The 27,406-nt window shown below is 36.1% G+C and overlaps 2 protein-coding genes across 5 annotated transcripts; one reads left to right on the top strand and one right to left on the bottom strand.

The window, feature by feature from the left end:
• The first annotated feature begins 1,828 nt into the window (after window positions 1–1,828).
• On the top strand, window positions 1,829–14,977 carry acad9 (acyl-CoA dehydrogenase family, member 9). 2 transcript variants are annotated; one of them, XR_007182122.1, is made up of 19 exons: window positions 1,829–2,103; window positions 2,309–2,402; window positions 3,787–3,888; window positions 3,976–4,082; window positions 4,185–4,285; window positions 4,371–4,449; window positions 4,541–4,715; window positions 6,450–6,523; window positions 6,611–6,686; window positions 6,772–6,842; window positions 7,091–7,210; window positions 7,308–7,436; window positions 8,914–8,993; window positions 9,097–9,223; window positions 9,517–9,594; window positions 12,837–12,965; window positions 13,594–13,666; window positions 13,911–14,072; window positions 14,316–14,977. XR_007182122.1 is itself a non-coding variant. In XM_048172558.1 (18 exons), exons 1-18 carry the CDS (start codon window positions 1,924–1,926, stop codon window positions 14,009–14,011), a joined length of 1,896 nt encoding a protein of 631 aa, XP_048028515.1. In that variant the 5' UTR covers window positions 1,830–1,923; the 3' UTR covers window positions 14,012–14,977. The 2 variants fall into 2 exon arrangements, 1 of the variants encoding a protein (XP_048028515.1); XM_048172558.1 differs by having other exon boundaries at window positions 1,830–2,103; window positions 13,911–14,977.
• On the bottom strand, window positions 14,216–26,249 carry cfap92 (cilia and flagella associated protein 92 (putative)). 3 transcript variants are annotated; one of them, XM_048172555.1, is made up of 16 exons: window positions 25,952–26,249; window positions 25,545–25,782; window positions 25,196–25,401; window positions 24,154–24,373; window positions 23,620–23,757; window positions 21,276–21,434; window positions 20,084–20,268; window positions 19,150–19,994; window positions 18,848–19,042; window positions 18,294–18,564; window positions 18,038–18,202; window positions 17,835–17,939; window positions 17,235–17,382; window positions 15,064–15,254; window positions 14,670–14,833; window positions 14,216–14,441 (listed from the first exon to the last, which is right to left on the bottom strand). In XM_048172555.1, exons 2-16 carry the CDS (start codon window positions 25,774–25,776, stop codon window positions 14,249–14,251), a joined length of 3,417 nt encoding a protein of 1,138 aa, XP_048028512.1. In that variant the 5' UTR covers window positions 25,777–25,782; window positions 25,952–26,249; the 3' UTR covers window positions 14,216–14,248. The 3 variants fall into 3 exon arrangements, with proteins under 3 accessions (XP_048028512.1, XP_048028513.1, XP_048028514.1); XM_048172556.1 differs by having other exon boundaries at window positions 25,196–25,398; window positions 25,952–26,243; XM_048172557.1 differs by lacking the exon at window positions 25,952–26,249 and having other exon boundaries at window positions 25,196–25,422; window positions 25,545–25,664.
• Window positions 26,250–27,406: the final 1,157 nt, after the last annotated feature.

The raw sequence follows: 27,406 nt of genomic DNA, 5'->3' as shown, positions 1-27,406 counted from the left end.
TACGTAACAGTCGGTGTTATGTTGAGATTCGCCTGTTCTTCGGAGGTCTTTTAAACAAATGAGATTTATACAAGAAGGAGGAAACAATGGAGTTTGAGACTCACTGTATGTCATTTCCATGTACTGAACTCTTGTTATTTAACTATGCCAAGATAAATTCAATTTTTCATTCGAGGGCACCTTTAATAAACTCTTGTAGATGTTAGATATGAAGCATGAGAAATAGCCTTCAAAACTCTTGTCGAATTCAACATACAGTACATTTGAGTCAGCAAGGTCATCGCGTAACTGATTTTCTGTAAGGCTTGGTGGTTCTCAGAAGAATTTTTGCAATAGTCTTTATCATTCTGACATATTTTTAGTTATAAATTTCTTTCTGAAGCATTCTATGAATAGCTGGTAGTCTATTAGTCTTCTCGGTACTCTTTAAAAGCTTTTATGAGCTTGAGTTTTTTAATATCTTTCTTATTGTGAACGTCAAACTCAAGGTAAGTACTGGAATTTGAATGTCAAAGAAATCTTCCATTATACGCAACCATCCATATGAGGTCTGAATTAGACATTAAAGAGCCGAGACATCACACAAACGCTTTGAAAATTTATTTTAAAAACGTATAAAAAAATCTCTTTTTTTTAGATTATCAATGTGTCCTTGCTGAACAAAGTTATTAAAGACATTTATGATATTACAAAAGATTTATATTTCAAATGAATGCTGTTCTTTTGAAATGAAGAGACGGCGCCAACTCCTGCGAGGACTTCAGATGACGCAACATCTGGATCAACTTGCACATTCCCAAAATTTCTATATATCCTAATTATTGTTAATATGTAATTGATTATTTCCAGGAGCTCATTGCTTCTAGCTTCAATTAAACTGCTAACAGTGATTGTAAATTAATTGCCTAAATTATTACATTATTAACTAACTGCATTCTCTAAATTGTAATGTTGACATGCATTCTCTGTAAAGCTGCTTTGAAACGATATGTATCGTGAAAAGCGCTATACAAATAAATGTGAATTGAATTGAATATTATGGTTTCTACAAAAACAACTGATTTCAACATTGATAATAATAAGAAATGTTTCACCAAATCAGCATATTAGAATGATCTCTGAAGGATCATGTGACACTGAAGACTGGAATAATGATGCTGAAAATTCAGCCATTTGCATCACCGGAATAAATGATTCAATAAATATATTGAAATAGAAAATAGTTATTTGAAATAGTCATAATATTTCAAAATTTTACCGTTTTACTGTATTTTTTTATCAAATAAATCCAGCCTTGGTGAGCATGATATTAAAAAAAAAAAAAAAAAAACATTTAAAAATTCACCAACCCTACTTGAATGGTAGTAGTATTTGTAATAAAGATAAGGCTGAAAGCCTCGAGAAGAAACTGCACAGCAGCTCAGTTGTGAATGTCTGGATAAACTGTTTCCTATGCATGTGTGACCTACAGACAGGTGGTGAGAAAGGGACTCAGTGCCCTTTTTGTCTGTGTCTGTCTGGCTTGCTGTAGGCTATAAATAGAGCAGCTTTGAGAGTTAAATCCTCATTGTCAACACTAACGGCGGCATCGCTGCCCAAAGAAGGCCTGCAACGAAAGAAAACCGCTGAACTACTAATTACTGTTTCCTTTTATAATATCTGAACGCAGGAATCCATATAAATCTGAGCAACAATTGTGACTAATAAATCAGCAATCGGTGACAAGTAAGAATTCACGATCGATGTTTTCAATCAGCATTGAAATGAATAGCAATATGTGTATTGCAGCTAAACACTGACATCTGCAGGGCATGAAAAGAACTGCACCCTAGTAGACTCGTGTCGTCATCAATGTGAGACGAAAATGGGTGAAAGGTGTTTCAGCCAGTCGTAAGGTGATCGGGGTGAGTATCTACGTTGAAGATGAGTCTGAACAAATTTACTCTTTTGACAAATACTGTCAAGCTTGGGAGAAGTGTGTTCGCTGCACGAGTCGCGCAAACAGGAGATTGTCTGCATCACTTTCAATCGCGACGCTCCGTTAGATCCAGTGCGAGGAGTTTGGCATATGCTAAAGATCTGTTCTTGGGCAAAGTAAACAAGGTAATGTAAACAAAATGCGGAATAATTTGTTGTTTTACTATGATTTACATAACTGACATATCTATTTAAATATGACCATATATATATAATGGCGACAATAATGTTAGTAATATTCTTCGTTAAATAATCATTATTCTGTAAAAAAAAAAAAATTCTGTAAAAGACAGTAATTTTACATAAATAAATATATGCATACATCTTTCAGGCTGAAGTTTTTCCCTACCCAGAAATCAGCAATGAAGAACTGGAGGAGATAAACCAACTTGTTCAGCCTGTGGAGAAATTTTTCAGTGAAGATGGTGGGTACAAAGCAAGCATATATTGTGTTTTTGTCTATTTATTGTGTGCCTCCTGTAAGTTGGATTACATACTATGATATTTCAAAAATACAGTGGAGTCCACTTGTGAAAATGTGCAATTTTTCCAATATAAAACAGCATTTGTCATAACAAAGCAGGGCCGTAACCACAATAAGATATTAAGGGGGACAAGATATTAGAAATATTAGAAATAACCAAATTGTCCCCCTAATATTTGATGATATTGATGATTTTGTACTCCATTATACACAGTTCTGTTGTTAGGATGACAAAAAAAAGTTTGTAAAAGTTACATTTTTAGGCTGGTCTGCCTCAGCGGTCTAACAAGAAACGTTTTGCATTTTTGACATATTAGAGATAGAAATAAGAGTGAATATATTTTTTTAATAATGCTAAAGGATTAGTCCACTTTCAAATAAAATTTCCTGATAATTTACTCTCCCCCATGTCATCCAAGATGTCCATGTCTTTCTTTCTTCAGTCGAAAAGAAATTAAGGTTTTTGATGAAAACATTCCAGGATTTTTCCCCTTATAGTGGACTTCAATGGACTCCAGACGGTTGAAGGTCAAAATTACGGTTTCAGTGCAGCTTCAAAGGGCTTTAAACGATACCAGATGAGGAATAAGGGTCTTATCTAGCGAAACGATCGGTCATTTTCTACATAAATACAACTGTATATGCTTTATAAACACAAATGGTCGCCTTGCACGTGCTTCCGCTTTCCGTATTCTTCAAAATGCCTTGCCTATTCTACTTACAGAAAAAACGAAACTGGCACCACATTCGTTCCGTAAGTAGAATAGGGAAGGCGTAGGACATACGGCGTAAGTTTTTTGAAGAAAGCGGAAGCATGTGCAAGGCGATCATTTGTGTTTATAAATCGTATACATTTACATTTTTTTCTGAAAATGACTGATCGTTTCGCTAGATAAGACCCTTATTCCTCGTCTGGTATCATTTAAAGCCCTTTGAAGCTGCACTGAAACTGTAATTTTGACCTTCAACCGTCTGGAGGCCATTGAAGTCCACTATAAGGAGAAAAATCCTGGAATGTTTTCATCAAAAACCTTCATTTCTTTTCGACTGACGAAAGAAAGACATGAACATCTTGGATGACATGGGGGTGAGTAAATTATCAGGAAAAGTTTATTTGAAAGTGGACTAATGCTTTAACAAACATAATTTTTTTTGCTTCAGTGGAAGCAAAGAGATCTTCCATTTGTACAACGAAAATTAAAAAGTTTAAGATTTTCAAATTTTATATATAAAATACCTGATCTCAGCTTTTGCAGTTTCCTGGATTCATACAAATGATTAAGAAATGTCCTTTTCTCCTGTATTTGTGCATATATCACCTCTAGTTGATTCTAGTAAGATTGACCATGAGGCTGTAATTCCTCCTGAGACTTTGAATGGGCTGAAGGAACTGGGGCTGTTTGGAATCCAGATACCTGAAGAATATGGTGAGACTGACCTTTGACCTCATATGAGGGATCATTTCTAATATACTGTCAGAGAGTTTCATCTGCTTGTTTGCCTGTTTCCTCCAGGCGGTCTGGGCCTCTCAAACACCATGTATGCCAGGTTAGGAGAGATCACGTCTTTAGATGGGTCTATTGCGGTCACGCTTGCAGCACATCAAGCCATTGGCCTGAAGGTGAGCGAACGACTTACGATGTTGGATTGTGGGTCCTATATTAATTACTATGTCGTTTGATATTTTAAAGACAAGTTACATTACATGGCTGCTGCATTTCAGGGAATTTTGATTGCTGGAAATGACGCTCAGAAAGCAAAATACCTGCCCAAACTAGCAACAGGAGAGCATATTGCAGCTTTCTGCCTCACTGAACCTGGAAGGTACTGTATTTCATCTAAGATTTAGAACTGATCCTTTTTCAAATCTGTTATGATTATGATTTTAAAATGAAATCTCGTGTCTTAGCGGCAGTGATGCTGCATCTATACAGACACGGGCCACGCTGACAGAAGATGGGAAGCACTTCTTGCTCAATGGCACAAAGGTGACTGCTTCAATCAAATCATTCTGTCTGGTTTAGTCAAAAATCTCTTCACTGGCTGTATTTCCATTAAATGTTGATGTTTGCTCTAAAGTTTTGGATTTCCAATGGCGGATGGGCAGACATCATGACCGTGTTTGCCAGAACTGAAGTTGTTGACAAAGATGGTCAAAAGAAAGATAAGATCACAGCTTTCATCGTAGAGCGGGAATTCGGTGGTGTCACCAGCGGCAAACCTGAAGACAAACTGGGCATCAGAGGCTCAAACAGTGAGTTTGAACTTTCACCTACTTTTCTGTTATATTAATTTCACCTACTTTTCTGTTATATTCTGTTATAAAATTTTTCACATTATTACAGTTTTTATAGTTTTTGCATTCAAATAAATGCAGCATAAGAGACTTCTTTCAAAAACATTAAAAATCTTATCAACCCCAAACTTGAGATATATACAATAATGTTTGTGTGTATGTGTATATATATATATATATATAATATATATATATATATATAATATAATATAATATAATATAATATTGGGTAAGTTACTCTAAAAAAGTATAAGCATAAGAGACTTCTTTAAAAAAAAAACATTAAACTTATCAACCCCAAACTTTTGAATATTACTGTGTGTATATTATATAATTACTAGCTATTAAAGATGCCATCAAACGTTTTTTTTACAAGCTGTAATATAAGTCTAAGGTGTCCCCTGAATGTGTCTGTGAAGTTTCAGCTCAAAATACCCCATAGATTTTTTTTTTAATTAATTTTTTTAATTGCCTATTTTGGGGCATAATTAGAAATGCGCCGATTCAGGCTGCGGCCCCTTTAATTGCTCGCGCTCTCCGCCCCCTCCCGAGCTCTCGACTCTATCATTGCATAAACAAAGTTTACACAGCTAATATAACCCTCAAAATGGATCTTTACAAAGTGTTCGTCATGCAACATGTCTAATCGCGTAAGTATGGTATTTATTTGGATGTTTATATTTGATTCTGAATGAGTTTGATAGTGCTCCGTAGCTAAAGCTAACATTACACACTATTAGAGAGATTTAGAAAGAATGAAGTTGTGTTTATGAATTATACAGACTGTAAGTGTTTAATAATGAAAATAGCAATGGCTCTCTTGTCTCTCAGTGAATACAATAAGAAAAGATGGTAACTTTAACCACATTTAACAGTACATTAGCAACATGCTAACAAAACATTTAGAAAGACAATTTACAAATATCACTAAAAATATCATGTTATCATGAATCATGTCAGTTATTATCGCTCCATCTGCCATTTTTCACTATTGTCCTTGCTTGCTTACCTAGAATGATGATTCGGCTGTGCACATCCAGACGTTAATACTGGCTGCCCTTGTCTAATACTTGAACATGGGCTGGCATATGCAAATATTGGGGGCGTGTTATGTTGAGATTCGCCTGTTCTTCAGAGGTCTTTTAAACAAATGAGATTTATATAAGAAGGAGGAAACAATGGAGTTTGAGACTCACTGTATGTCGTTTCCATGTACTGAACTCTTGTTATTCAACTATGCCAAGATAAATTCAATTTTTAATTCTAGGGCACCTTTAATACAATGTAACTATTTTCACTAAAAAGTATTGAATTATTTATTACTAATTACTTTCTAAATCCCATATCAACCTCGAGCAGTTGAACATTACAAGGATAGACATGAAACTGCTCTTTTAATTCTTTTAAATAAATAATATAAAATTGCATAAATTATTCTTGAACTGACCAAAGTATTTAAAGGGAGAAGGTTACATTAAAAACATACAAACGTTTAATTTCGATCTTAAATCCACTATAGTTTTATATAAAATTGTTCTATAGTTTATACAGTATTTAATGAAATTACATCAGAAGTAACTGTAATTAGATTACAGAAAAAATTCAGAGTAATCCCATACTTTACTTTTTCAATGAATGAAGTTAAATGGGCCCCTTTTTTGCACATTCATTTAATATTTGTACTTTTCACAGCTTGTGAGATCTCATTTGAAGACACCAAGGTGCCAATCGAGAATGTTATTGGTGAAGTCGGTGGTGGTTTTAAGGTGATCCAAACACACAGCCCAGCACATTTAATAACACTCTGATAGCATGATGTTGCATTGACACGTGACATGTGTCGTCTTCTTTAGGTCGCCATGAACATTCTGAATAATGGCCGCTTCAGCATGGGCAGTGCAGGTGCAGGGGTGATCAAGAAGCTGATTGGTGAGAACATGATTCATTGAAAATTCACAACACGTCCTTTGAGTTAAAATCAGTTTAAATTAATTTACATGCCCTGTGTTTCCAGAGTTGACATCAGAATATGCAGGCACGAGAAAACAATTCAACAGGAGCCTTTCTGAGTTTGGAATGATTCAGGTACATATGATGTTTTTAGTCATATTAAATGATTATGTTAAATTTGTTTTCTTTATTAAACATAAATTTAGTGGGATACAACATCCTGCCGCAGCGGACCGACTGATGCGGACACATTCAACACACACACACACACAATAAACACACACAAACAAACACAAATTGGACTCTTAAAGTTTGATATTTGTACATTTTATGTACAAATATTTATATATTTCGCATATGTTTTTTATTTTACTTGGGCACAGGATAAGTTTGCTACCATGGCCATAAATGCATTTGTGATGGAGAGCATGGCTTATCTCACTGCTGGAATGATGGACCGACCTGGAGTCCCAGACTGCTCTCTGGAGGCCGCTATGGTCAAGGTAAAGAGACTTGAAATCACTTAAAATTATAAATGAAAAGCAACACACTGGAGCTGCTCCTGTTATCATCAGATGACTCTCAGTGGTGATTTTACAGGTCTTCAGCTCTGAGGGCAGCTGGATCTGCGTGAGCGAAGCCCTGCAGGTTTTAGGAGGCCTGGGCTTCACCAAGAACTACCCCTATGAGCGCTACCTCAGGGACTGCCGTATCCTCCAGATATTTGAGGTACAGAAGAACATGGTTACAGCTGTAATATGTGTGTTATACTGACCTGAAATGGAAGCAGAGCTGTGTTTGTTAGCTCAGCGCTTGAGAAACTATTTATATCGAAATTTGTGACAAGCTCAGACTTGTGAAGTACAGGTGCTGTGAAATCAAATTCACAAAATCACTTTATGTGCTTTTAATGTATGTTTCAGAACTTTGGGGTCTGTACATTTTTGTACAGTGTTTTTGAAAGAAGTCTCTTATGCTCACCGAGACTGCATTTATTTGATCAAAAATACAGTAATATTTTTGTGGGATTTTTTTTTCATGATTCTTTGATGAATAGAAAGTTCAAAAGAACAGCGTTTATTTAAAGGTGCCATCGAACATTTTTTTACAAGATGTAATATAAGTCTAAGGTGTCCCCTGAATGTGTCTGTGAAGTTTCAGCTCAAAATACCCCATAGATTTTTTTTTATTAATTTTTTTATCTGCCTATTTTGGGGCATCATTAAATATGAGCCGATTTAGGCTGTGCGGCCCCTTTAAATCTCGTGCTCTCCGCCCACGGAGCTCGCGCTTGCCTTAAACAGTGTCTAAACAAAGTTTACACAGCTAATATAACCCTCAAATGGATCTTTACGAAGTGTTCGTCATGCATGCGGCATGCATGCGTCGGATTATGTGAGTATTGTATACTGTTATATTGTTTACATTTGATTCTGAATGAATTTGAGGCTGTGCTCCGTGGCTAACTGCTAATGCTACACTGTTGGAGAGATTTATAAAGAATGAAGTTGTGTTTATGAATTATACAGACTGCAAGTGTTTAAAAATGAAAATAGCGATGTCTCCGTGAATACAGTAATAAATGATGGTAACTTTAACCACATTTAACAGTACATTAGCAACATGCTAACAAAACATTTAGAAAGACAATTTACAAATATCATGATATCATGGATCATGTCAGTTATTATTGCTCCATCTGCCATTTTTCGCTGTTGTTCTTGCTTGCTTACCTAGTCTGATGATTCAGCTGTGCGCAGATCCAGACGTCCTGCCCTTGTGTAATGCCTTGAACATGGGCTGGCATATGCAAATGTACATGAAATAGTGGCCAAAAAATAGACTAAAAGCAATTATTTTGTTATTTTACTATTAATATTAAACCTTTAAAGCAGGGATCAGTTTAACTCGAGGCTTGTTTTTCTCATCAATTATTATTATTATATGTAATTATCTGCTATTAATTAGATTTAAATAATTGGTGCATCATGTTATTATTACATTTAAAAAAAATAAATAAATGGTAGCTTTAATTTGTGTAATAATATAATCAAATTTTTAGTTCATAAAAATTAGAAATAAATGATTTTGACCACCAGGGGGCATGTTGACAAACCCAAGGTTCCAGCATGAATGTGCAAAAACAATTAAATGAGAAATGCATTATATAATACTGTTTCTTTTCTCTTTTTCACTCTGTTTTTAGGGCACTAATGAGATTTTGAGGATGTACGTCGCACTTACAGGAATGCAGTATGCTGGCAAAATACTAACAGGAAAAATAAAGTATGTAAGAAATATATACATTTATAATTTGTCATCCTTCATGATTAATTACTATTTAAGAGTAAGCTGCATTTTTTTAACACGTGATAATGTCTTCTCGCAGGGAGATGAAGAAGGGAAATGTGGGGGTGGTGTTTGAGATTCTGGGAAAGAAATTGAAGGACTCGGTGGTGAAAACGGTGGACTTTGGACTGACCGGCAAAGATGGTGTTGTGCACCCCAGTCTGACGGTACAGAAGCTACTTGTGCTCTATATGACTGTAATCAGCAATTATATATAGTAAAATAACACCAGTGGTCATAAATTTGAATGTACGTACTACGTCATGGTAATATTAACAGCAGCTCAGGGATGTCCAGTAAAAGTCCCGTCACCCTCACATCTGATCTCGTCCAGTTCTCCTGCCAGTGACATTTCATCAGGCGGAATCCTTTCTTCTGATCTCTCCTTAAAACACGTGTGGTCGAGTAATTGAACCCAGCTTGTTCTCAGTGAAGTGATGATGTCATCTTTCTCCCACAGGAGAGCGCCAAAATGTTCGAGCAGAACGCTGCACTCTTCGGCTCTACTGTGGAAAGCTTACTGTACCGATACGGAAAGGTAAGGTTTAGCATGAAACTATTTCATTTATTAGTTATTACATTATTTTGAAGCTTTGCAGCTGGTTTGATTTTAGATCAAAGAAATTATTATTATTTATTGTATAATTTTACTGAATTTTATTAATTTTTTACTTCAGTGTTCACAATTTTTATTTATTTTTAATCAGACTCTAGATGATGTTATGCTAAAGCAAAACTCTTTCTGCATAAAAACTATGCTATATTTATAGCTAAACCAAGCCTCAAAGTCACCATTCCCATCAATCTCACATTTTCCCCACCATCAGTTTTTAATCTGAGTTTGTCCACATTCCTCAGATGCTGCCAGAAAATAAAAAAATGACCATTCGTTGAATGTACAGGCGTGTTATTTCTTTCGGTTGCTATCGTAACGCACAAGGCAATTAGCGTGGGCCGTTAGCGCTGCTGGGACCTCGTCTCTGGTCCCTTCTTTCCTGTTGGGCTGAGGTAATGTTCATGTGTGACACAGCTGGCCTCACTCTCTCTTTTCTGAATGAACGTCTGTGTGGCCGTGCTATTGTAATCAGACTGCAGTCACAAGAGAGCAGCCTGGAAGTGCTTCAGATTTCCACGCGCTGTTTTTTCTGTTGGAGCGCACCACATTTCATCTTCATTCATTCTCATTTGCAGGAAACGTTTAAAGGAATAAATCCCCCCACCACAGAGTTTTTGCCTACTTGCTGTGTGAAATACGAACTGTAGAAAGGCAGGCACGTCTTGTCTCTTTATGGGTATTACCGTAAGGACGGCCTTGATTTGTCCTACTTTGAATGACCTAGATCAACTGAAACATCTTGAAATATGTTATTCAGACACTGATCAATTCTAGATGCAGACAAATCTGTGCTCACATGTGTATTATTAACATTTTACTTGATACACTACAGGTCACAGGTTGGAGTACTCTTTTTATTTTCTAAATGTTATTGTTCATTGTAATTAAAATTATGAAATGACACAAATGAAAGCAACAGCAAATATAGTGACTAAAAATAAATTTAAAAAATCAAACCTTTTTTTTTTTGTAAATAAATGTATATATAAAAAAAGATTTTATATTTATCTACAAAGCATAAACTTTTGGCTCAAAAATGTTTTTTAAAATCATGAGAAACTTGATAAATTTAGTAAAGTGCCGTTCAAAAGTTTGGGGATCAGTAAAATATTACTTGCTTATTTTTAAAGAAATTAATACTTTAATTCAGCAAAGATGCATTACATTTATCACATGAGACATAATGTTACAAAAAATATTTCAAATAAATGCTGTTCTTTCTATTCATCAGTTTCCACAAAAATATTAAGCGCAACTGTTTTCAGAAATGTTTCCTGTGTACTATTTAAATATATTTGACAAAGTAATTTATTCCTGTGATCAAAGCTGAATTTTCAGCATCATTACTCCAGTCTTCAGTGTCACATGATCCTTCAGAAATCATTCTAATATGCTGATCTGCTGATTTCTGAAGGATCATGTGACTCTGAAGAAGACTGGAGTAATGATGCTGAAAGTTCAACTTTGACATCACAGGAATAAAAGGCATTTAAAAATATATTCAAATAGAAAACAGTTATTTTAAATTGTAATAATATTTCACAATATAATGGTGCGTTCACACCGGACGCGAATGAAGCGGTAAGAGCGAGTGATTTACATGTTAAGTCAATGCAAAGACGCGAATTGACATCCTGCGGCGCGAATTGAGCGATTCGGGCGTTTGACGCGCTTAACGCGTGATTCGCGCAAGTTGAAAAATCTGAACTTTCCCGCCGAAAACGCGTTCCCTCAGTTGGACTGAGTGGTAAAAGAACCTGCTGCGTGACTGGATTTAATAGGGGAAACTGCGAAAACGCGAGTAAAACTAACGAATTACACTAAAGGTTGGGCTCAAAAGTGTTCCTTACAACTTGTCAAATAAACCTAATCCATGGATATTGACATGCAGCCAGGAGTCGTGTTTCCTGATATTTATATGTGCCTGATTTGACGGTGGGGATATATAAAGCAAATCTGCCTGTGAACGCTTTATATAACTACAATATAGGTAGGTTTAAATCCGCGTAATCACTTATATCAATGTTATATCGTCATATTGTCCAGCCCTAAAATATATATAGTTTTATAGTATAGTTTTTGTCAGTGTTGTTTATTTAAAAACACCCAATTATGCAGAATATAAGATGGTAAATATTTAATTAATGAGTTGTCAACATAATATATAACAATACAATATATACGGTATAATTTTACCTCAAAATACAACAATTTGACACAAAATGATAACTGCAAATCCATGTTTCTCTGCTGGAGTCGAGCTGTTTCTGTGAATTGCAGTAATCCATTTGCTTTTTTTTTTTTTCTGTAGCTTTCGCAAGTTTTTAAATATATACCTCAGGTTTTGTGTCAAAGCTATTTATACAGTCAGTCGCAAAGCTCTTTTCCATTTTGGACGTGTTTTGTGTATTTTTCGCGATATTCACGCTGAAAACCAATGCTGCCGCTCAGTCTTTTGCCACTCAGCGGCGTGACCGCAGTCGTAACGGTCGACGGTGACGTCACGTGCATACCCTCTATTTCCGCGCCGCGTTAACCAATCAGGAGCTTGCTCTAGTAGTGACGTGACGTAGCGAGCTGAGGCAGAAATTCGAAACAACAATGGAGGACAGAATCATCGTCGCTGTACATCTTCATACATTTATAGAAACAGAAATAAAAAGGATCGTGTTTGAAAGAAAGTGAGTGAGGAGGTCGGACAGTCTGATAAGTTGTAAAAAACGGTCTTTACTCAATTTGAGCTATATATACATTTAAGACTACAAGCCAACTAAAGACGACCAATTGAGCTTATTCGCTGTAATTTACAATTATTTCCCCACTGACAAGTTGTGTTTATTCAGAGGAAGTGTGCAGAAAGCAGTGGGAGAGTCTGGGACACATAAAGGAGCGGGAGAGCCCCTCTCATGACGCGAATTCGTGTCTGTTGTGAAGGGATTTTCACGCGCGAATGAAGCGAGTAAACTCAAAATGTTCAAGCGTCCAACTACGATTTATTCGCGCAAGTCGCGTCTGGTGTGAACGCACTGTATTTTTGATCAAACAAATGCAGCCTTGGTGAGAATAAGAGACTTCTTTCAAAACTTTTTTTTCACATAGCATTTTGATTCTTATAGAAAGACCTCACAGATATCACAGCTCATTTGTAACTTGTTCTGTTTCAGACAATCGTTGAGGAGCAGCTAGTGCTGAAGAAAGTTGCAGATGTATTAATTAACCTCTACGCCATGACAGCCGTCCTGTCCCGCACCAGTCGCTCCATCAGCATCGGCCTGCGCAACCATGACCATGAGGTAACAGACTCTTAAACCTTCCTCACTGAGGTCACAAGGTCAGCCAAAGTGAAGGAGCATGTAACCTGGACCTGTAAATCAATTCCCAGTATTGAGACTTCACCCTTTTCTTTTCATTGCTCAGTCAAAGCATTTAAATGAAGGATACAGATTAGGGCAGAAAAAAAAAGAAAAAAGAAATGGTTCATTAACTGAAAAGAGAGAGTACTCAACTTAAAAGGATGATTTTATTTGTTTGTGGATGTTGCTATGTGAAAAAACAAAAATTATTTCTTCTCAGAAGTCCCGGGAAGCATTTCAATATGCTGAATTTTAATTCATAGCAGCAGAGCGGTTTTGATTTTGCATGAGAGAAACAATTGACCGAAACAGTTGAATGACTGGTCAAGCTGTGATTGCTTGTATTGGCTTTATTCAACTCATAAAATGTTATAGGATGTTATATATGCTTTTAAACATTAATTTCATAATTCCATGATGTTCTTTCTGTCGATTCTCCTTTTGTTAAATTTATTCGAAGGTCACAGAGTTTTGTCAACAAAAACGTCATTATCAAGGAAATTTGCTTGCACGTTAATTTCAAAATCGTTAATGTAAACGACCTTGTTAAATCTCTGCTGGCTTTCAGGTGCTGCTCACCAACACTTTCTGCAAGGATGCTCATTTCAAGAACAACTTCTTGTTGACTCAGCTTCAAAAAAGTGAGTAAAACGCACAGCTATAATTGATACCAGCCCTCCTCGTTTTATTGCATAGCAAGACAAAGCGCTTGCACATGTTGTAGAATTTCCTCCACAACCTTACAAACCATAAGTCCGTCACTAACACTTGTATGCGCTCTTCATGCTGTTCCAATTACCATCCGCCTAATAACTCCAGTCAATGCGACGCATTAGATCAGAGCGTTCAGATTTAGTGAATGATTGGGTTGTGTGTTCTCTCCAGATTCCCCGGAGAACAGCGATGCCAACATAAAGAAGATCGCCCAGGAGGTCTTAGCCAAGAGAGCGTACGTCTGCTCACACCCTCTGGACAGGACCTTTTGATACAGCTCTCGTTGTCTGACAGGCTTCCCACAACCATGTGTCTCGGTTTAACCCGAAAGAAGTGAGAGTAACTCCTGTGGTTATTAAATTAAATATACTTGTTTCTCACAATATGCAGTAATGATTGAGCCTCACTTTATAATGTTTTAGTTCTTTTTATGTCAGTTTTCTAATGACATAGTGCCACCTAAGTGCTGCTTAATATTGGTTGAAGGATATAAAATCTAAGCAATACCATTAATGTACATGTAAGGTGATGTCTTTGTTGGTTCTCATCTCTATAATGTTTCTGCTGTGTTTGAAGTGGGCACTTTTCATAGGCGTCTGTGGACCTTCAGCAGGTTTCTGGAAGGAGTGTATGCTTTTCTCTTCATCCGTGAAAAGTAAAGAACTTCGCTTGTGCAGGAATGAATGTTGCCTCCAGTAATCTCTGTTAAAAATCCAAGTGTTAATGTCAGAGCAGTTTCATTGTGAGGTTAAGGTTTAAAATTTGTTTAAATTTTTCTCATTAATGTGTGCCAGAAACCCTTCCAAGAAGTGAGTTTATATCAGTAGTCTGAATGGTTCTCGTATACCATTCTCATATGGTCTGAATATACCAAGTTGTGGTATATTCATTTAAAACGGTATAAAAGAAAACACAAGGATTATTTCTAACCGGAAGTGGAATTTGCTGTACTGGGATGAGGATCTTGGAATTGCGTTTTTGTCCCAGCTTAGGCTGTGGTTCTGAAAAGGTCCCGGACCAAATGGAATATTGGCCTCCCTATCTGCTGAGCCGGTCGTTTCAGAAGGCCGGACCACAGAAATAACGGGAATGGGCTGAGGGGAAAAACGGATTAGATGTTGAATAGCAAGCTTAAACTGTTTTAAAGCATACTGAAATATGTTTGTTGAGAGTTTGTCAAGAAAATATGTACATCAGTATCCATATTAACAATAAAACTTACATAATTTTAAAAATGATATTTGACTCATGCATATTATTATTTACTGCAGTAATATCATTTTGAGAAATTTTCTAGATAGGATAGGTTATTTATTTATTTTACTTTTAAAGCCATTCCTGGCCTTTTCAGAGAATATTTCATTGGCTTGTCCTTCAGTATGTCTTGTAGCTTATCCAGGCCTGCTCTCTTTATGTGACATTTGAACTCGGGAAGTCTTCCGCTTCCTGTTGAGCTCTCGCCAAGCAACATCGTCCTCTGCCACTTGTACTGAGCATCCTCATGGAGAGCCTCTCCTAAGCGAAATGCAAGGTAAAATGAGTCCCTTTAGTATCAATTGATTCAGGATGCTGATGATTATAACTGTTTATTACACAGCTTTCTGGAATACACAATTTTATCAGATTTATCAGTCTAAATAATTTTTACTTTGTATATTTAGTTTTTCTCTTTCAGGGTTGCTGCACATTTTTTAAAGTCAAGGCTTTTTAAGACCTGAAGAATTAAAAATGAATACTAGCATAGTAGCCTATACATTATGGCTGTTACCAGTCAAATTAAATCATTATCAACAAAATCTATCTTTGCAATACAGAGGTGACACAGAATGAGAAGTGGCATTAATATATTTACACCGCATTTACAATTTGTCTACATAAATTTAATTCAATATTATATATTTAAATATTTTTTTTTTCTAATTTTAACTTTAATTAAAATGTACCTTAAATATGAAACTAAACTAAACTGCCAGTAGGTGGCAGCAAGTCACTGTCTTAATGAGTGAGTGAGTCAACCGATTTGTTCAAATGACTGATTCATTCAGGAACGAAGCTCGGATTCATTCGTTCTAAACGCGGATTCATTCAGAATAAGAAAAACATTTCTCTTGCACGGGGGCTCTGTTCAGCTGTTCATCATTTGAACAAAAAACTCCCATACTCAAGCTTCGGGTGTGGACAGAGGAGCTTCTCAATCTCCCGCTCGGAATAGCTGCGCGCGCTGCGTCGTCTTCTTGTTTAACAGGCTTCAGCGTTAAGGTGCAATACTGCCACCTGCGAGCTCAACCAGGTACTGCCGCTGGAGTATTTACATGTCATGATATCATAAGTGTCCTATTCATTTTAAATATTGTGGTTATCGTCAATACCGGTATATCGTCACACCCTAAATTAACACGATATCGATATTTCATACTTTGAATATCACGGTTATCGTCAATACCGGTATACTGCGACACCCCTAATGTGTAGAGAAAGGAGAATGATATTTAACTGCTGCTAATTAATCTAGTTTGCCAAGCCCTGCCTAATAACACAAAACAAGCACTACAAAATAATAAAAGAACACAAATTTTATATTTAATGGCATTTAATTTTTTGTACATTACATTTAATAGATTGCACTTTCATAATGACTTGCAATTGGTTTGTAACAAGGTGTAAAGTTTTTTCCTATCACTAGTCTCTGCATTCAGCGGTCCGATATTTTGTATTCACCATCTTCCATGGCAATGCTATTTCAGTTCGCTTGTTCAGCATCGGCACAGCTTTTCATGTTTCATTCAAACGCATCTGACATATCGATTGTGGTGAAAATGGCATCCAAGAACTTCAGTCCTATTAATGTAATGTTGTTGCAGTGTTGCTTGATCGATTGTATTTTACAATGTAAGGGGACATTCACACGGAACGTTTTTCTTTTTCTTTTAAGTTATATTTATGGGCTTTTTGTGCCTTTATTTGAAGAGGACAGAAGAGAGCAGACAGGAAAGCATTGGGCAGAGACAGGGGGGCAGGATCAGCAAAGGACCTCGAGACGGGAATCAAACTCGGGTCGCCGTGAACGCATTTGCGCCATATGTCGCCGCACTAACCACTAGGCTATTGGCGCACATTTAAAAATGTGAGATGCAGCTGGGCAGTAGAATAAAAAAATGCAAGTTCTAGAAATGTTAAGGTATGCTATTTTAAGGTAAGGTTTTAAAAAAGTAAAAAAAAAAAAAAAATTTTTTTAGAACATGAGGCGTGAGCCGCATATTTACGTAAAACTTTTATGTGCAAATAACATTCTGTGTGAACGGCCACTAATTGATTATTTGTCTTTAGTGGAAGCTTTAAGATACTATACAGGTACAATTATAAAAATATTTCTAGTTAAATCAATATTTCATGTCCATGTATTTACTGATTTGGTGATTAGACATTTAATAAGAATGATCAAATGTGAAATAGCATGATTTGTTAATTGTAACGAGAATGTTAAGATTAAGTTACCAGTCAAATGGATGCTCAGGGGGAGCTCTGGTCCAAATGGGGGCTTGGAGTAAAGTTCAAAATCCTGATATCTGTAGATCCATGGCAGCCTGGATCTGGAAAGCGTTGGCTTCAGTTTATTCCCATGGAGAATGTTTTCTCTCCAAGACTGTGAATCAATAGGCATAAAAATTAATGCTTTTGAGGGGGTAAACACAAATATAACACATTCACAGTTGCTTAAATGGGAGAAACTGCTAATGATAACATCAATCTGTCATCTGTAACGTTCGCATTTTTGAGTGCTATGCTCATATTCAGCAGGGAACAATAAGTTAAAGACTCTGAAAGGCAGATAAATCAATTTCAGCCAACCACATGCTTCTAGATAACACTTTGTGTCCCATGAGTCAATCAGCGTTAGCCCTGTCACTGTACTTGCAACTAAATACTGTTTTAAGCTCTGGGGATCTGTAAAGAGGTGGGCAAGGTAGGTAAACATCAGTAAAACTCTATCTTCTTGCTTAAGCTCTCAGGAATGCCCATAAAGTTGACATTGCACTGAGAGAGAAACATGACACAGATGGGGGTAACGGTGGTATGGCATGACCCCAACAGCACCGTTCTCAGCTCCTCTATCCGAGCATCGTCTGGGCGCTTTGGGTGCTGGTTGGATTCAATGCTGCTCCTAAAACCTGGGTAAGAGAAGCGAATGCAAGTGGAGTCCTAGAAAGAGGAAAAAGAACATATTTCACTTACAGTTTGGCATTGCTAAATAAAGCCTTAGAGGTTGTTTTATATATTTCATGGAAATTGATGCCAACCTTTGATAGTACTCTGTAGAGTAGTTCTCCACCCTGAGTTGGAGAGTTCATTGTTTGAACATTGTGGTAATGGGTGGTCTGACCGTCAGTTATATTATGCAAAAGCACATTAGGCTTTGACTTTCGTAAGTTGTTACTTGCCCTATGGACATCTTCGATATTTGCCTGAAATAAAAAATGCATTTTCTTTTTTAGTTTTCTCCCCATTATATAAGATGGTAAACATTTTTTGTTAAACATAGCAGTAATTCATTACCTGAAGGAAGTCTTTCACATTATTGCCCTCATTCTGCTTCCATTGCAAATACTCTGTGTTGAAGTTGTCTAGAGGCGTGCGAGTTCTCTTTCTAATGTTACGATGATCAGGTATATCCTGAGATTTCTGGGACTCTGTTGCCATCCATAGCTCTCCTATCCCAAGATCCGATCCAAACTCCTTCCTTAAACTGAGAACCATGTCGGCTGACGGGAACAGGTTGAAGCGCACTGCTTCTTGAAGCTTCTTGGCTTGACGGATGTGGCTTATACTAAAAGGTTAGTTTCAAACATTTAAACTTTCTTGAACAGTATCTCTGTTTTTCACAACATTTGTTCCTCTAGGTTTAGCAAATACCACACCAAATTCTTTTTTGTGAAGTATATTGCATCCAAGTACTTGTTACCATGTTGAAATTGTAGTCAAACCATAATACTCTACTAAACCAATCACTGTTCTTTCTTGCATAGCTTACTGAGAAAAAAAGCAAGAAAAAAGGACTATGCTGGAACCTGTAAGGCAAAGAAGATCTTTGGGTGTAATTGCAATTATACCGTTTCATGGCTTCAAGACAGGCAGGAGGAACCGAATTCCTGATAAATACAAGAGGCTCCATCATAATGGTATCAAGTGGCTTCAGAAGGCAAATCGGACTAAGACCCACATCAAGCATGTCATATAGTCGCTCTGAGAAACTCAATTCTGAGTTATACAGCACAGTCACCTGTTCCTCCTCATCTCCATCCAACCTGGAAAAGATCAGATCGGTCTGTATGATCTTCAGGAATTTTTGCTGTGCTGCATATTGGTAAATGTTGTGCACATGTGGGAGAATTTTAAATGATGACTTTCTTACTTTATATGCACTGTAGTCCACAGTCTTTTGACTGCTTGATCCTTCAATCCTTCCAGAACAAAAAGGTGTAGAGCCTTATCCATCATATGAAATCCAGTGAGAACATTCAGCCTTTTGTTCTCTCTTTCTCTAGCACTTATTTTATGACCTGATAGGACCCTTTGAATAGTTTTCTCTGGATAATGATTTAGCTGGAAGGCATCTGCATTAATTTTTAGAATTTCAGATGTCAGTTTAGCTAAGATGTGAGTATTGTTGTACTTAAAGACATAAATGATGCGACCAAAAGGACAATCTCCTTCAATACTGCTATCTTCAGGATGGAGGGGGTAAGCTATCTGCACCTGGACTTTTAGTTGGGCATCAGCTTCAAGATAATGACCAACTGGCATTGTAATATCTGAGGGAATTTCAAAAGAACTTCTCTGTTCATTTATCTCAGAAGCAGAACACCTAATGGGTAACGTCAGATTCAAATATCGGCATCCTCGGAGAAGATCTGAAAGATCTAGTTTTGCAATTCCATATGGATCATGGTGTTCAATATCTGCCTTTAAGGCATTATGAATAGTCCATAGATCTACATTTGCTAGATTGGTGTCATTGGGGTCTGTTCCAAATACAGCGGGTGTGCTGGAGTGTTTTTCATTTTTTCTATCCCGATCATGGACTTCGATCTCCATAGGTGGACCTCTAAGAAACTCCAACAGCTTTCCAGGGCTTGGACCAGTAAAAATCACATTCACATCTTTGAAGTAGATAATATCGTTGTGATCATGGCCTTTGGTTCTGTAAATAGGCATGTTGTGGAACTTGTACTGGCAGTAGACGGGAAGACATGTCTCCTATTGAACGATTAATATGATTATTCTTGTGTTTAATGTAATATATTAATTGTTGAATAATGCAACTAATCATTTCTGAAATAGCATACCTTAAGTACATGGAAAGGAATGGGAGACGATGGCAGAGAAGAAGCAGATAAAACTGTGATGACTAGTGGATTGAGTTCAGCCTTTAGCTGCTCTGATATAAGCGGCTGATCCAGAGTGATATTCCAGAATCCTTCTTTCACCTCTCCGGAACAGAATCCCAGGCAGTCGATGAGCATCATTCTCCCTAAGATGAAGAGATAGAATATGCTAGCCAGGTAGCTAATGTTTGAAAAAATATACCATTCAAAGGTTTGGGGTCAGTAAGTTTTTGAAAGAAGTCTCTTATGCCCACCAAGGCTGCATTAATTTGATTAAAAATACAGTTAAAAAAAAATAATTGTCTTTGATTCATAGGAAGTTCAAAAGAGCAGGATTTATTTATAATAGAATAGAATTTGAACTCATTTGTAACATTATAAGTGTATTTAATGTCAGTTTTGGTCAATGCATCCTTCCTTGCTGAATAAAAGTATTGATTTCTCTCAAGAAGTCTTACAGACCTTAAACTTTCGATCTGTAGTGTAAATGTCATAGTCTAACTATGGGAATGTCCTTCACTCCCATATCATTCTACATGGCTGTAATTCTAATAAAGTGCATATGAGAATTCTGTCTTTAATGGATAATAATAACAGGATTGGATGATAGCCTCCATCCTGTAAAAATCCAACCCTGCAATGAAAGGAGCTACATGTGATTTGTCTGGCTCGGCTTTATGGGAACAAGGCTAAAATATTTCCCAAGCGAAGGCTTTCATCAGGAGCTCCTGCTGGGGGTCTGGATGAGACACATCAAAAGCTAAAGAAGCAGTCGTTCGGCTTTGGCTGGTGCCATTCCACAGCCAATTAGAGGCTAAGTAGCAAGGACCCTGCAGGGAAGCCCCCTTACACAGATCCACCCCACAGCGCTCCGGCATAAGGGAAACAGCCCCTAAATGGCTGGCTGCCTCGCTAAAGTCATGTTCATGATGTATTGTATAAACATTACATTCACTTACAGGAAACCTGTGTATGAGAGCCATATGAGTGGGAGAATACAACTGCTTTTGGCTACTTGATCCTAAAACTACCATAAGGACTTTAATGCAAGTATCTTACTCTGTGTCTTATGGTAATGCTATACAAGAACATCTTGTTCAACAAACATACATGAACTTTATAGACACTTATAAGGTTGCTAGGAAGAAACTACCTGCAAGAAGAGGAGTGAAACTAAGTTCCAGTGAGGCGGCCTCCTTTTCCTGTTTGACTTCCATGAGTTCTGCAATCTCCTGGGTGGGTTTCTGGAAGAGTGTCTTCTTAGTGGGTGCTGTTTGGATCTTTTCTTTTTTTAAGCCACTCTTAATAGGAACTAAAAGAAAGTGAGAAGTAGAGTGACAATGATAAAACTGTGATAAGGGAATTTGTGTACTCTAAAAAATGCTGTGTTGTTTCATCCCATGTTTGGGTCAAATATGGACAAAACCAACCATTAGTTTACATTTTTTAATGACATTTTTAAACCCAATGGTTAGGTTTGTCCATTCGTCCCAAACATGGGCTGAAACAACCCAGCTTTTTTAGAGTGTGTGTATATAGATGCATCAAACTATTTAATAAGCGATCACAATTAATAAGTATTAAATCATCAATCCTTAAAATGGTAGATTTACACTACCGTTATAAATGTTTAGGGTCAGTAGGTTTTTTGAAAGAAATTAATACTTTTATTCAGTAAGGATGCATTTAAGGATTAGTTCACTTTAAAATGAAAATTACCTCAAGCTCTACTCGCCCTTAAGCCATCTTAGGTGTATATGACTGTAGGTGAAACACAATCGGAGATAAATATCCTGACGCATTATGGCAGTGAATGGGGCCAACGAGTATGAAGCTCAAGAAAGTGCATCCATCCATCATAAACGTACTTCACACGGCTCCGGGTGGTAATACAGGCCTTCTGAAGCGAAGCGATGCATTTGTGTTAGAAAAATTTAACAAGTTATATATTCGTATTCAACTTACGAAGAAAGTTCAAAGCCTCTCGCAGTTCAAAATGCTTACGCTACATCCTACGCCTTCCGTAGTCAACTTAGGAAAAAGCATAATTGATGTGATTTGGAGTATGTTTTTGATGGATGGAGGCACTTTCTTGAGCTTCAAACTCTTTGGCCCCATTCGCTGCCATTATAAAGCTTGGACACGTCAGGATATTTATTAATACAACTTAGATTGTGTTCATCAGAAAGAAGAAAGTCATATACACCTAGGATGGCTTGAGGGTGAGTAAAGAGTAATTTTCATTTTAAAGTGAACTAATCCTTTAAACTGATCAAAAATGACAGTCAAGTCTTTTATAATGTTACAAAAGACTAATATTTAAAATTAATAGGCCTATTGTTCTTTTGAACTTTCTATTCATCAAAGAATCCTGAAAGAATGTATTATGGTTTGCACAAAAATATAATACAGCACAGTTGTTTTCAACAATTATAATAAGAAATGAAGCAATGGCTGCTGAAAATTCAGCTTTGCCGTCACAGGGATAAATTTCATTTTAAAGTATATTCAAATAGAAAACCCCCTACGGAAGAGGATTAGGGCCAAGCAATAATCGAGATTAAAGTAGTTAAATTCTCGAGAAAAAACTTCGAGATAAAATGTTGAGAATAAACTCGTTAAATTACGAGAAAAAACTCATTAAATTTTGAGAAAAGTCGAGATAAAATGTTGAGAATAAAGTCATTAAATTACGACAAAAAAGTCGTTCAATTACGAGAACAAATTCGTTAAATTATGAGAAAAATGTTGTTAAATTTCGAGAAAAAAGTCATTAAATTGCGACAAAAAAGTCGTTCAATTACGAGAACAAATTCGTTAAATTGTGAGAAAAATGTCGTTAAATTTCAAGGAAAAAGTCGAGATAAAATGTTGAGAATAAAGTCATTAAATTATGAGAATAAAGTCGTTAAATTACGAATTTGTTCTCATAATTTAGACTTTTTTTCCTCGTAATTTAATGACTTTATTCTCAACATTTTATCTCAACTTTTTTCTCGAAATTTAACGAGAAATTTAACGAGTTTTTTCTCGTAATTTAACGAGTTTATTCTCAACATTTTATCTCCACTTTTTTCTTGAAATTTAACGAGTTTTTTCTCGTAATTTAATGAGTTTATTCTCAACATTTTTTTTTTTTAATTTTTTCTCGAAATTTAACGAGTTTTTTCTCAAAATTTAACAACTTTAATCTCGAGATGGTTTTATTTTTTTATTATTGCTTGGCCCTAATCCTTTTCCGTAGAAAACAGTTATTTTAAATTGTAATAATATTTCACAATATTACTGGTTTACTGTATTTGTGATCAATTAAATGCAGCCTTGGTGAGAATAAGAGATTTCTTTTAAAAAACAATAAAAAAACATTTTCCATATAATGTTACTTTGGAATTAATATGACTACATACACAATCAAACCTATGCATATTGTTGAAAAACATAATCATGAACATAGTCTTTTATTTGCATACAGCATAAACATTAGCATTATGTCACACCTGTGTCACAGCGAAGCTCCAAACGCTTCCTATAGTCAGCTGAATCTGGATCTTTGCTGTGTTTCATAAATTTCCTTGTTTTCCTGTCCTCCTTCTCATAGATAGCTCTCATCTCATAAACCATCTTCCTGATGCCACCTTTGAAGACATTTAGTGATGTTGCAACTGAAGATTTTTTCCAAGAATAATCACTAAAAATGCTGCATGTTTTATTGTGCATATTATACATTAGTATAATATATGAGGATGTAATTATGGGGTAGCACCTGTCGTGAATTTCACACATGAGATTCATAGTCATGGTTCTGCCTACTGTGATGTAAATTACCGTCTTTAAATCAGTTAAAACACACTGTGGCCCCCTCCTGAAGTAAATGGGTAAGCCAAATATTCTTTTATTTATTTCACTATAATAAACACATTTCACTTCATAAAGTCATTATGCTCTGCAGTGTCTAAGAATAGATGTTGCTGTATAATAGAGGTGTTCAGACTAAAGGTAGATCAGGTAGGTAAAACTCTGGTAGATCGTACCCATTTGATCTGGATCCTCTCCAGACCTCTCCTGTGGTAGTCTGAAGCCTTTGGGTCTGTCATTCCTGGCTTTGAAGGATATCTTGTCTTTGCTGTCCCATACTCTAACTGTGACCTTATGGGAGGCCATTTTAATTAGGAGCTCTCTGGTCACATTGACTTCCAGAGTCTGAGACCAACTCACCCACACCTGCTTTCCTTCCCGCCAAGGCTTCAGCACCTTGTCAGAACACGTGATTTCATGATTATCTGAAGATTTATTCTATTTTAAGAAGACAAAAATAGAATTGCACTGCCGTTCAAAAGTTTGGGGTCAGAGAATTTTATAGTTTTATTCAGCAAATTGTAAATTGCAATTTGTAGTTGCAAAAGATTTATATTTCAAATAAATGCTGTTCTTTTCAACCTTCAATTCATCAATGAATGCAGAAAAAATGTATAAAGGTTTCCAAAAAATATTTAGCAGCAGAACTGTTTTTAACATTGATAATGAAATGTTTCTTCAGCATATTAGAATGATTTCTGAAGGATTTCAGCTTCACAGCATACATTTTAAATATGTTAAACAGTTAAAATTATAATAATATTTCATATTTTTACTGTATTTTTTTATCAAATAAATTGTCCTTTGGAGAGCATAACTCGAAAACATAAATTTTACCAACCCCAAACTTTTGAATGTTAGTGTACTGTATGTATAACACAATTAATGTCACTGAAAAAAATTATGATAAACAATTAAATCGCACATGCAAAGATTCTCAAATTCTTTCTAAGTGGCAGACAAAAAGTGTTCGCCCTAAACAGCGAGGTGCACAATAGAAGTCCAAGAAGGCAATTAACTGAAACTCTAGCCCAGCTTTCTTTGGGTCAGTGATGCAAAATCTTATGCATAATGTATTAGCATAGATTGACGACAACAACAACAACAACTGTTTGGTTATCAGATCAAAGTAGTAGTTAGAATTATTCTACATATAAATAATTGAGTGTTCACAAGCTCCTGCTTAATATTAACCCCTAATTAATTCCAATAGTTTACCTTAGTCTCATTCGCCATGTAGAGTTTAACCACCGCACCAAACATCACTAGATCCGCTCTGGTTGGTTCAGGCTCATCAGGCAGCAAGTTGTACTCAATGCAATAATAGCCCTCAGCTCTGGGGGCCTCCACTACCTCACTGGATGGGTCTTGCTTTGGCCCTTTTTTGCTTTTCATGGAATTTGTAAAATTCTCCTCTTGTTCTGCTTGAAAATACAGAATTCAAGCTATATGGCTATTTAGGCATGACAATGTCAATTTATTTCATATAGAAAAATTATTTTATCATCAAAATGCACATCAGCCATCAAGTCTGAAACAATGCATTAAAACAATACCACCACCATACCTTTAAAGATAGCTAATGCAATGCTGACTGTACAGGTGACAATGTAGCTGGAGTCTGTTGAGGATGTTGTTATGGTTTGTTCATCCACAGAACTGGATTCTGGCATCTCCATATATGGATCTTCACTTCTGTCAGCATCAGGTCCACAGAGTAGTTGGGATTTTAAAGACAAATCTTTGAGAAAGCGGTCTTCTTCACTTCTTTTCATGTCAGGTGAGTCCGTGCACTCCATTGTGATCTAGAAATGTTGGTTTTGGATTAGAATATATTATAGGCTACTGGTACTAATGTACAGTTATGGTTTCAGGTGGCAATACAAAAACGATGATAAAATCATCTGTATCTTATTGTACTCATTCATTTTGTTTAATAAGCACTATTATTTTATAAAGTTCAACAAAACTTACCTTAACTGACAGCAGTTTTCCAGCATTCCCGTCACCGCTACTTTTATGTTTTAATTGAGCGCGTAAGCATTAGAGAACTTTGAAACGTGGCTTTTGTTATATGGAATGCTTTGCGTCGCCTTGACAACCAGAGTCGCGTGAACATAATGAAGCGCGCGCGCCGGTAAATAGGAAATGACAAGCGGCTCATGGAACAGTAACTACAGTCAACAGCAGTTACACAGTGACCAATCGACATTCGACTCCACCGGCACTTCAAAGCTTTTACTTACTCGAGGGTTGAAAGGAAAAGATTATTTCTGCTATAGCCTACGTATAAAACAATTCCCTTGCAGCCAATGAAAACTTAAGGAAAAATAAAACTCTGTGTAGACCTATTATAAGTGCATATTTTTACAGTATTTTTAAAACAAAAAATACTGTATGAATATATTATGTAGGCCCACATCAGGATATTTATGTTATATTTTTGTTCTTTAGTTATTGCGTTATTTATTTTTATGTAGGCATATATAGGCTATTTTTGTCTCTTTTGTGCATAGGATATTTGACATTCATGAAAACTTCAGTTTTGATACCTTTCATACATCATCTATTTTACAACCTGTATGTGTCAGTAGATAGGCCTATTTTAAGATGCAACATAGATTTTAGGCTTGTTCATGCAAGTTTTAATTAACACTATATCCTCATGGGACCCAGGAATAGACTTTTGTCCTCTGTAGTGGACTTTATATTTTAGTGAAATTCTCTGACAGCATACATGTCACAGTTTTAAGTCTGGCTGTCCTGTAAAGAGCACATTCAGGGCTTTGCAGAGATACCAGGAAGTTTCCCCATGATGACAACAACTTCTCCTTGGTCTCTGACATTAACTTTGTGATCAAATTTGGCACTCTTATGGAAATATGATATTTTGTAATTATCATTTAAATTGGATTGTTTTTTAAATTGTTTGTTATAAATCAACATCTCAGGAAAATGTTATGGGGTTTCTACTAAAAATATGACTTTCTGTTACAAAACAGGGCATTGATTTCATACATGACCTCTGTAGAGGACAACAGGACTTAAATCATGATTATCAGGCATTTTGGGACACACAACAAGTGAATAGCGAAATAAATTATATATCAATATTCCTATTAATTATTAGATATTATTACGAAAATGTTGCCAATTTTTACTCCTATTATTACACTTCTTTTTTCATTACATGTTGCTCCAAGAACACATTAATATGCAAATTAGATACAGTGTATAGATGCATTGTATTGAATGGGAAAATCTATGTATGGCCATTTTACCCACATATTGCATAAAGTAAAATAGTATATAGATTCATAATTCCATTCTATCTTTCATAACATAGTTGAGAATCATCTTTAAACAAAATTTAGTTAAAAAAAATCCTAAAACCTAAAAATTGATTGGTGAACAAAAAAAAATTCCATA

Source organism: Megalobrama amblycephala, linkage group LG21 (assembly GCF_018812025.1).
Source record: "Megalobrama amblycephala isolate DHTTF-2021 linkage group LG21, ASM1881202v1, whole genome shotgun sequence".
Taxonomy (NCBI): domain Eukaryota; kingdom Metazoa; phylum Chordata; class Actinopteri; order Cypriniformes; family Xenocyprididae; genus Megalobrama; species Megalobrama amblycephala.
The sequence above is the reverse complement of the archived record's forward strand: the minus strand, read 5'-3'. Positions and strand labels throughout refer to the sequence as shown.